The sequence below is a fragment of the Elaeis guineensis genome, chromosome 13 (genome assembly GCF_000442705.2).
Source record: "Elaeis guineensis isolate ETL-2024a chromosome 13, EG11, whole genome shotgun sequence".
In the NCBI taxonomy this organism is placed as follows: Eukaryota; Viridiplantae; Streptophyta; class Magnoliopsida; order Arecales; family Arecaceae; genus Elaeis; species Elaeis guineensis.
This window is the reverse complement of record NC_026005.2, coordinates 71,360,508-71,371,953: the sequence shown is the minus strand read 5'-3', so window position 1 is coordinate 71,371,953 and position 11,446 is coordinate 71,360,508. Positions and strand designations below refer to the sequence as shown.

General features: G+C 37.0%; 1 protein-coding gene and 1 non-coding gene across 2 annotated transcripts; both read left to right on the top strand.

Moving 5' to 3' along the window:
- The first annotated feature begins 9,639 nt into the window (after positions 1 to 9,639).
- Positions 9,640 to 9,712, top strand: TRNAA-UGC (transfer RNA alanine (anticodon UGC)). Its single transcript has one exon. It is a non-coding gene; the product is annotated as a tRNA-Ala (tRNA).
- A 125-nt stretch (positions 9,713 to 9,837) lies between these two features.
- On the top strand, positions 9,838 to 11,446 carry LOC105037257 (putative pentatricopeptide repeat-containing protein At1g26500). Its single transcript, XM_010912945.4, has one exon. The coding sequence runs from the start codon at positions 9,930 to 9,932 to the stop codon at positions 11,418 to 11,420; it is 1,491 nt and encodes a 496-aa protein (XP_010911247.1). The 5' UTR covers positions 9,838 to 9,929; the 3' UTR covers positions 11,421 to 11,446.

The window sequence follows — 11,446 nt, the reverse complement described above, 5'->3', positions numbered from 1 at the left end:
TAAAGATCTAATAGTAAAGACCTAATAAGAAGGAGGAAAAACAAAGAAAGGATCTAATAAAAACAAAGCTCTTTGCTAGTTGAAACACTTACTATATCAACTCTAATGATCCAGAATATTATCCTTCTTGCATATAAAACTTCCTAGTACCTTGTGTTCTAAGTGTCATGGGGCTCTATTCTTGCATATCTTTACCTAGATATTCTATTTATCTTAGCCATTTTTTCAACCACATGTGCATGTGTCAAAACTATAGCATATTTTGAAATTTTTTAATATGGTTCCCTATGCTTTTTGGATCCAAGTTGAGATCTTTCATGGTACATATTTTGCACTATATACTGGAAGTTATACAATCCAGATAATTGCTATATCATCCTTCTCAGAGATAAATGGCTATCATGGTGCATTGTATTTGGCACCCCAATGTGACCTTCTATGTTCTCAAAAGTTATGACAGCCATTTGTCTTTAAAATGGACGACATAAAAGTTATTTAGGATCGTATAGCCTTTTATAACACGAAACATGTAGAGGATTCGAATCCATTAGATTCACTTCTCTTTTGTCATAATACTATTGTATGTCCATATATATAATAAAATTTTGATTAAACCTAATGTGCTTTCCTTGCCATCATTCTCGATTTGTATAGGATGATTTGTTATCGTAGCTTGTATCACATACATTTATAGTTTTCCAATGATTCGAAAAACCTCCAACAAAGAATTTTTATAATGAAATTTCATTAATTGATGCCAATGCTATTGATCAAATCAACTTACATCACTTTATATTTTAGTCTACTTCATGATATTAAAATGTATCTAAAACTATTTCTGATGTGGATGAAGGCCATTGGTATAATAAGTTGGTCCTCTCTTTTGTGTTTGATGGTTGCAATTCATAACTTGCTCGATCCAAAGCTAGAAATGGAAAAATATATGCATGATCATTTATCATGAAATAGGATAAATTGATCTACATCCAACTATCATGGCTTTATAATGTTTATCATCTCTATATTAAATCAAAGGAAGCATGGATTATAACAGATATGTGTGCATGTATATACATATACAATATTTCATTTCTAATGACATCATTTCATAGGCTTTCGTTCATAGTTGCGCATGCCATTCTTACCAAAATCTTGTACAATCCTTACATCCAGCACCTTATCAACCACCCTTGATGGGCACTTTGCTAGCATAAAAATTATTGTCCAATATATATATACCGATTTATTTTGTGCCATGCCTACAAATCTATAAACATGTTGCTCATGACACCTGGCTTATGTCCTTCCAGCACTTATGTTTTTGGGACCATGATGTATCTTAAAATAAATAAAAACAAATCACCACATTATAGCTCATAAAATGATATCTTATTTGCAAGCAGACAACCAAAGCCACTTCCATTCGCACCAGCACTGCAGCAGTTCAGTTTTCACTGTCCAGAACTGGCCCCAACCTTGTAGCTGACAAAAGGGAGGGGGAAAACAAGGCCAAAAATTCTTCCTCGCCAGTGGGTGTCTGCATTTATTTTTATCACGTCACCTTCCTAACATGGCTCTGTTCCCATCACATCCTCCCAAACTTGGGATGTTCCATGGCCTACCTTAAAAGAAGAGTACATCCATGCAGACAGGACCAATGACACGTGGTGGCAGCACAACAAGGCAAAGATCTTTCTCGTTCCGTACTTCCCTGCCAAAAGAGAAACATCATTAGATTACGGGTCATCAATTTTATTCTCTGACTGATAACCAGCTCCTGTTGTGTTGGAGAAAGGATACATACTATGACTACGGAGTCACATGCCAATGAGTGAGAGAGAGAGAGAGAGAGAGAGTGGGGGACAGTGGACTGGGGACTCAGGAACCGAGTACTCCAAGAATGTAGATGGATACTGCCTTTTTTTTTTTCCTCGTTAGAATGTGCACTGGCCTCCATAAACTAATGGGAAATGGACCATTTCCTGGTACGCACTTCTCACTCCTTTTACTTTTCTCTCCAAAACAGTTTAAAAGGCTTTGAGTTGACCCAAATCGCTTTCCAAAGGAGTCACTTCTCAAGCATAAGGTTCAAAAAGGGTGTACTTCAAGTGATGGAAGTGATTTTGGTTGGAGATACGTAAGAAAAATGACAACAGGGCATAAAGTGCCGGCATTGAAAGGTGATAACACATGGGAGGAGTGAAAGATATTCTTTTGAGCTGACTTGATTGCTGCAGAGGTTTCTTGTCAGGGCTCTACTTGACCAAACTTTATACCACGATAGTCTCAAACTAATGTTATTACGTGCTTGGGTTTTCCATTTTAAAAGCGTGCAGCAATTGTTTAACACTTTAAGAATAATGTTTCCTAAAAAGTGGGCTAGGTGTTACCCATGAAAGTAACATTTGTGTTAATAGCTGAATGTATATTGCTTATCATGAAATTGCTGTCAATCTACAGCGCCTTTATTTTGGAGAATGTTGTTACTTAACCATTTGGAAATGTTTCAAGTCAATGGATAAAACATCCAAATGAAGTGAAAATGCAAATTACATTGCTTTTGAGATTTAGGTAACCGGTTTACCTAACTCTTGGGGCTTGTGGTCCTTCCAAGATCTTCAAGTCTTTCAAGCATGGAAAAGCCTCTATAATTACCACGGAATCTTAGTTCGGATGGTACCGCCTCTTGTTCAAGAGATACGTAGCTCGGTTTAGAGTAGTCAACTTTTCCTTTCGATCTTTGATTAATTTCATAGCTCCACGAGCAGTGGCTTAGTCTATCCTAAATCTAGGTTTTGGCCCAGGTCGGGGGCGATGTAGGTATAAATAGTTTATGGGATTAGAATCCCTTATGATTCTAAAAAAGCAAGAGTAATCCTTTACTTGAGCTTGTAAGAGGCAAGCAAAATAATCAACTGTTTTGGTTCCAAGGAATAGATCAAATTCAATTCAAGCTCAACCATGCTGCACTGGGAAAACTCAAACCTGGGCTAACTTGAAGTCTTTCAGTCTGATATCTTTGCATGGTCACTGTTCAGTTTGGGCCTCATCCATGTTTGAGCCCATCTCAGCCCAAAGATCAGTCAATCCAATAGATGGTTCTTGCATTATCCTAATTCCCCATTAATGATAGAAGGAAAATGCTTTAGTGCACATGGAAAGATCTTAGGGCCCACCAATGCTGGACTGGCAACTCACCACTCAACCACCCTACCTGTAACAACGCTACGATTGGAATCAGGTTGGGCCTGAGCTAGCCGTAAACCTGCCTAAGTCCGGCCCAAAAAGCTTTTTTTGGGGCTTGGAATAGAGCTTAAGGCCCAACTGACCCTAAAGTTGAGGAAAGAAAGTGCCATTTCTGTGAGTTCACACTACGTTAGGGATGGCAAAATTGATCCGATCTGATGGATATACACCCTATCGAACCCGATCAAATCCGAAAAATAGGATTTATTCGGATTTGGGTAAAACCCGAAAACTATAGTACGGGTATGGGTAGGGTATGGATAGTGCTATTTTCTATCCGAATCCGAACCCGACCCGAACCTATGGGTATGGATAATACCCGAACCCATACCCGAACCCATATCCGAATATATATATATATATATATTATGTATATATATATGTATGTATGTATATGTATATATATATATATGTATATGTATATATATATATGTACATATATATATATACATATACATATACACACACACACACACACATATATATATATATGATCTCTCTCTTTCTCTCTCTCTCTCTCTCTCTCTCTCTCTCTCTATATATATATATATATATATATATATATATATATATAATATATATATGTATGTATGTATATGTATGCATGCATATATGTATGCATGTATGTATGTGTGTGTGTTAGAAGTGTGTATGTGCGTATGTATGTATGTATATATATATAATTATATATTTGATTTATCTTTATATATAAATCTTAAATTTATAGTTAATATGATAATTATATTAATTTCATCAATTATCGAATTATACTTATATATTTTTTTCTTCATTCTCATTATCTTTTAATATCTCAAACTTCTTTTTCACTAAATATTTTTTATTATAGAATAAGATAATTAATATTTTTATATTTTTAAAATATAAAAATTTTGAATTCTTTATCTTTTTGAACAAGTCCTAATAAAGATAGTCTTATTTTATTTAAAAATAATACCTTTCCATCTCTATAAAATCAAGAATATAAACTTATTCAAAATATCAATAATAATAATAATTATTATTATTATTTCTTCATTATGGTTGTCTTCAAATAGATAATTTCAATTCACCCCATGATAGTGATTCATCTTTGATTCATCCCATAAAAATTAAGTTTAAAATAAAAAAATACATCAAGTGTATATCAACCAAGCCAATAAAGCAATTGAATCTAATAAATAATTATTTTTATACTATATAATCATTAATATATATTTTATTATAAAAGTAATTAGTAGCCTTGATTCTAAAGTAAAAAATTGAACATAAAATATTTTCACTATATATTACAGCTAAGTATATAATAAGTAACTAATATAGGACTTATAAGTATATATATATATTCAATATTTTAGTTACATAAGTGTATAATAAATGTTACATAAACTATAGTAATTTCAATATAATAAATAAATAATATAAGTATATTTAATATTGTTATTATATAAGTGCTACACAAATTATAGTACTTTCAATATAGAGATTTTTAATATAATAAATAACTTGTATAAGTATATAATAAGTGTATCTGATATTGTTATCATATAAATATATAATAAGCAAGTTATTAACCAACTAATATCTATTATCCAAATTTAATTAGAAATAAACTCAAAATTATATTATCTATTAGTATTCTAATGTCTAAATTAATTAAAGTAAACTCATAATTATTAATTATAATATCTAAACTTTAAATTAATAATTATAATATATATAATATATTAAATACCTTAACTGCCACTGGTTCTCCTAAACCTAAAATCCCTATTCCCTATTCTTAATTTTCTTTTACCTTGGGAATTTTGATCGTCGCGTCGTCCCGCCTCACCATGTCGTCCCACCATCCCGCCTTGCCATGCCGTTTCGCCGACCGTCGTCCTGCTTCGCCGTGCCATCCCGCCTCGCCGTGCCGTCCTGCCTCACCATCTAGTCCCACCTCGCCGTGCCGTCCTGCCTCGCCGCCTCTCGTCTAGTCCAGTCGTGAGCTCCACAGGCCTGTTCGCCATCTCACGACCTGCCGTGACCTTCTGTTCGCCGCCGCTCCACCGCCTCACGACCTCGCCGCCTCGCGTCCAGCCCTACTGTGCCTCGCATCGAGATCCACAGGCCTTGCTCGCTGCCACTCCACCGCCCCTTCTCATCGCCCTGGTCTCCAACCCCACCGCCCCTGCTCATCACCTCCGTCCAATCCCTCCGCCCCTGCTCATCAGCTCCGTCCAACCCAGGTCCCTGTTCAGTGTTCACGTCGTGTTCAGCCCAACCACAGGCCTTGCTCGCCGCCACTCCACCACCCCTGCTCATCGCCCTCATCCGATCCAACCTCGTCGCCCTGCTCATCACCTCCGTTGGGTCCCACCTGCTCATCGCCTCCATCCAACCCCTCCGCCCCTGCTCATCGCCTCCGTCCAACCCCGTCGCCCCTGTTCGTATCGTGTCCAGCCCTGTAGGCCCTGCTCGCTGCCACTCTGCCACCTCTGCTCGTGTCCAGCCATCGTGTCTGGGATGAAGGAGGTGCTCTCAATTTTTTTTTTACTTTATCTCTTCTATGATTGCCATACATCATATGATACAAACAAAAAATTATTAAAATTTATTTATTTCATTGACAAGTACTCCATAAATATTATCAATTTATTTATTTATTATTTTGAATTAATATTAAAAATTAGATTATGATCTTTTACTATCTACATATCTTTGAAGCTGTATGGATATATAAAATGTTATAAATTTATGGAATAGTTACTTATTTATATTTTGTACATAACTTTTCTAATTGCAGTTTATTAATGATGTGGAAGAAATATTGAGCTCTCAGAATCCCAAAAATGGAGGTTCTTCTCAAGAATTAGAGGAAAAATCTAATCCTTCAATACCACAAGAACTTCTATTTTTAGTACAATTTTACACCTACATCGAATGTCATGGATGCTTCATCTGAACCAATTCTTGTGGCAGATAACTCAACTGTAGAGCATGGAAAGCAAAGAAGTGTGGTTTGAATCACTTTACCAAGAAAAAAGTCAATAGAATGGATAAAGCAGAATGCAATTATTGTCATAAGTTACTTGGAGGGTCTTCGAAGCATGGAACAAATCATTTACATCAACACATGAAATCTTATCCGAAAAGAAGTACAAAGGACATAAGACAAATGATGTTAAGTATGGATATTAAAGGGGACATAGCTAATCATGCTTTTGATCAAGCAAATGCAAGGAGAGACTTGGCTTCTATGATCATAGTACATGAATATCCTCTTTCGATGGTGGATCATGATCTATTTAAAAAATTTCTCAATACACTTTAACCACTTTTCAAGTGTCCATCTCGCAATACTATAAAAAGTGATATTTTTAAAATTTATGACTTTGAAAGAAATAAGATGATGAAGATCTTAGAGAATAATACTAGTAGAGTTGCCATAACAACAATATGTGGACAGCTTCAACCCAAAAGAAGAAATTTATGCCATCACAGTACACTTTATTGATAACTCATGGACTTTACAAAGCCAACTTTTGAGGTACCGAACTCTTTAATACTTTTTTAGTACTGTTTTATAATATTTTATACTTATATGATTATTTTTTGATTATGAATTATTAAATTTTTAATAGATTTATCTATGTGCCTTGTCCGCATACTAGTGATGTTCTTGCTAAAGTATTGGTAGATTGTTTATTGGATTGGAATGTGGATGCAAAGTTATCAACAATTACTTTGGATAACTGTTCAACGAATGATGCTTTGATTGGTATTATGAAAGATAAATTACAAATTATTACTTGTTGCAATCTGGTTCCATGTTACACATGCATTGTTGTGCCCATATTTTAAATTGATTGTCAAGATGGTTTGGATGTGATAAAAAGTAGTCTTGAGAATATAAAGGATAGTGTAGCATATTGAACTGCAACTCCTAAAAAAGTTGAAAAGTTTGAAGAAACTATTAGATAATTACGGATTTTTTGTAGTAAGAAATTATGTTTAGATTGTCCAACAAGATGGAACTCTACTTATTTGATGCTTCAAATGCTATTCAATATAAGGTGTTTTTACCTGATTGAGACAATGTGAATCTCAATATAAGTATTCACCTAGTGAGAATGATTAGGAGTTGCTCGAAAAGTTTGTGAAAAATTGGAGATTTTTATACTGTTACTGAGTTATTTTCAGGGATAAACTATCCTACTGCCAATTTATATTTTAGAAAAATTTATCAAATTAAGTTGGCTTTAGGAGAATGGTTGTTTGAAGATGAAGTAATACATGAAATATCAATGAAGATGCTGGACAAATATGATAAATATTGGGGTGTTGTGCATGAGATAATGGGTGTTGCTTCAATTTTAGACCCAAGATATAAGATGAGTTTGGTTGAGTTTTATTTTGATCAAGTCTTTTAGAAGGAAGAAGCTTCCAAGTATGTTGATAAAATTCGGACATTATTAATTAATTTGCTGAAGAGCTATAAGTCAGGTAACATTTCAAATGCAGAAAATGTTAAAGATAGTGAGGACAATCAACTATCAAGTAAAAGCTTGATTATGAAGATAGTGCTTTACTTTCTTTTATTAAAGTAAAAAGAAAGCTAAAGTAACAGTTATGATGAGTTGAACCATTATTTAGAGGATGATGTGTTGCCTTGGTCTGATGATTTTGATATTTTGGTATGGTGGAAGCAAAATGAATTAAAATATCCTACATTACAAACTATTGCTAGAGATATACTTGCTATTTCTGTATCCACAGTTGTTTCTGAATCTGCTTTTAGTACAAATGGCAGACTTGTGAGTCCTCATCGAAGCCGACTCCATGCAAAAATAATTGAGCATTGATGTGTGCTCAAAATTGGTTATTAACTTCTAAAAGAAAAGGTATATTAAATTTAACATTGTTTATTATTTTATGTAATTTTCACTATATTAATATGTTTATCTTATTTTGAATCATTGATAGATGGATCATTAGCTACAAATACTTATGATGATGATGATGGTCATTTGGATTGTTCAGTAATAATATTTTTACTTTATGATTATTTTTCTTACTTTGTTATATATATTTACTTAATTATATATTAATTTTTTAATTACTTGTTGCAAAGCCTACTATTTCCTTGAATGATTTGTGGAGTTGCAATCATTTCATGAAATTATTTGAAGTTTGGTATTCAAGTTCATTACTTTTTTAGCATTATACTAAATTTTCATGGATGAAATAATAAATTTAATGGTTATGTTAGATTTTGAATGGTAGTTCTATTTCTATGTTGATTTTTATAAATTTGGACTTATAAATTATATTCTATATTGAATTGGTAATTTTTTTTGATTGATAATATCCAGAAATTTATTTTGATTATTTATATGTTCTATGTTTAAATGTAATTTATTTTTATGTTTGATTTTTATAAATTTGGACTTATAAATTATATTTTATATGGAATTGGTAATTTTATTTTTGATTGATAATATGCATAAAATTATTTTACTTTTTTTTTTGTATGGAATGGACGGGTATGGGTTGGTATGAAGCGGGTATGGGTTGGGTATGGGAAAATGGGTTACCCACAGATATCTCCGAACCTGTTGGTATGGGGATGGTATCTCTTTTCTTACCCGATTGGGTTTGGTAGGTATAGTCGGTTGGGGGTATCTATCGACTCAAATCTTATCCATTGTCATCTCCACACTATGCTTCCAGATTTTTATCAAAATAAAATAAAATAAAATAAAATAAAAAATAAAAAAATAAAAATAAAGATTTAAGTGTAATTGAAGGTTTCAAATACTGTTGAAATGCGACAGTCATATCCTACCCTTCCAGCATGTTTTTAATACTGGTTTGTCGGTATCGGATATAATCCAGTAGTGTGCACCTACTATATCATTTTGGCAAAAATTTGGCACCAAATCTCATTGTGGTATTCAAATCTTTGCAAAGTTCTATTAACCATGTCGGCCATCTTTTTCGCCGATCCCCCTGCTTACAAAGACATTGCCTAGCTTCCAGTTTGACACCGTGGTCATGAACACCAACACTTAAATGTTAAACTGCACTTATCTAGAGAACAACCTTGACTCATACTTCAGGTAACCTGACATCTGGTTAGGAGTTCATGGTACAAGCTCGCTCACAGTTCTACTAAAGCCCAACTCAACTTGGTTCACACGTAAGCATCTCTGTTCTAAATTAGATCTGAATCTATTCCACTCACTTGACCCGACCTGACCCTTGTCCTTTCTTGGAACGATAGATTTGGAAGCAACTGACCATTCTCAAAAGATCTAACGTATGATCCATGCGAAAGACCTGACTCGTCGCATGAAGACACGATCCTGCAAAAATCACATATAATATTTTATAGCTATTGGAGACGTATGTGGGGATGTAGCTCAAATGGTAGAGCGCTCGCTTTGCATGCGAGAGGTACAGGGTTCGATACCCTGCATCTCCACAAAATTCCCACTTTTTTAATTTTTTTTTAAAAAAAAAAAAATTATTTAGTTGTTTTTTTCAATTTTTTATTTATTTAGTTGTTTTTTCCTCTAGGCTACTCGCCTCCAGCGCCAGGCGTCAGCAGAGCCAAAACCCTGCCCCTTCCCTTCTTCTCCATCCTTACACCCTACTCTCTCCTCCTCTCCACACCCCCCCCCCCCCCCCACCACCCCAAAATGCCTCCTCGACGCCTCACCAAGCTCTTCTTCCACCATTTCCGACCTCTCTGCACCTCCACCACCACTTCCTCCCGGTCTCCCATCGACCCGGCCCTTCTCCTCCGCCTCTGCACCATCTTATACCAGCAGCAAGACGCCCCCGACCCCAGATTCCACTCCCACCTCCAAAAGCTCCACCTTTCCCCCTCCCACGAGCTCTTCCTCCAGGTCTGCAACCGCTTCCCCTACTCCTGGAAGCCCGTCCACCGCTTCCACCACTTCCTCCTCCACTCCTACTCCTTCTCCCACTCCCCCGTCACCGCCAACAAGCTCCTCGACGTCCTCGCCAAGGCCCGCAACATCCGCCTCCTCTGGTCCTTCCTCCACGACATCCTCGCCGCCCGCCTCTTCACCCCCCGCACCCTCCACCTCGCCGCCCGCTCCCTCGCCGAGGCCCGCGAGATCAAGAAGTGCGCCGAGCTCTTCCACCTCATCCACTCCTATAACTACCATTCCCTCTACAACGTCGACACCCTGAATCAAGTCATCGAAACCCTCTGCGCAAGGAGGATGGTGGATGTTGCTAAGGCCGTGGTCGCAAAGTTGGCACCTTTCATCGCGCCGGATGTCGCCACCTATCGACTTCTGGTGGTTGGGTTCTGCAAAGCTGGGGACTTGGTGGAGTCTTCCAAGCTCTGGAACAAGATGCTCGAGGCGGGGCTCGAGCCGGACGTGGAATCGTACGAGGAGATCGTGGTGACCCTGTTCAAGAATAACCGGTTCGAGGATGCCATGAGGATGTTCAATTCCATGAGGGACCGGAGGTTTTCCGATCTCGGGCTGCCTTCTTATCGAGTGGTGATCGCTTGGATGTGCAAAGAAGGGAGGATTTTGCATGCTCACATGTTGTTCGGCGAAATGGTGAAGAGAGGGGTTGGGGTGGAAGACAGTGCCACATTGGGGGCTCTGGTGTACGGACTTTTGGTTAGAAGAAGAGTGAGAGAGGGGTATCGAGTTTTTGAAGGGGTTAGAGAGCCAGATATAAGCTTATACCATGGTTTAATTAAGGGTTTGTTGAGGCTAAGGAAAGCAGCGGAGGCAACTGAGGTGTTCAGGGAGATGATAAAGAGAGGGGTGGAGCCTATAATGCACACATACATTATGCTGCTCCAGGGGCATTTGGGGAAGAGGGGGAGGAAGGGGAGGGACCCATTAGTGAACTTCGAGAGCATCTTTGTGGGTGGATTGGTGAACGTTGGGAGGACATTGGAGGCCACCAAGTTTGTGGAGAGGATGATGTGGGGTGGGGTGGAGGTGCCAAGGTTTGATTATAATAAGTTCTTGCATTGGTTCTCCAATGAGGAGGGAGTGGCCATGTTTGAAGAGGTGGGAAAGAGGTTGAGGGATGTGGGGTTGGTGGATCTTGGAGATATTTTCTTGAGATATGGAGAGAGGATGGCCACCAGGGATAGGAGGAGAAAAGCAATGAATGGATTGATTGAAGCTTAAAAGATAATACCGTATATTTTATGATA

Bases quoted from the DNA above. Each gene is read 5' to 3' on its own strand.
- LOC105037257 (XM_010912945.4), top strand. From the start codon at position 9,930: ATGCCTCCTCGACGCCTCACCAAGCTCTTCTTCCACCATTTCCGACCT.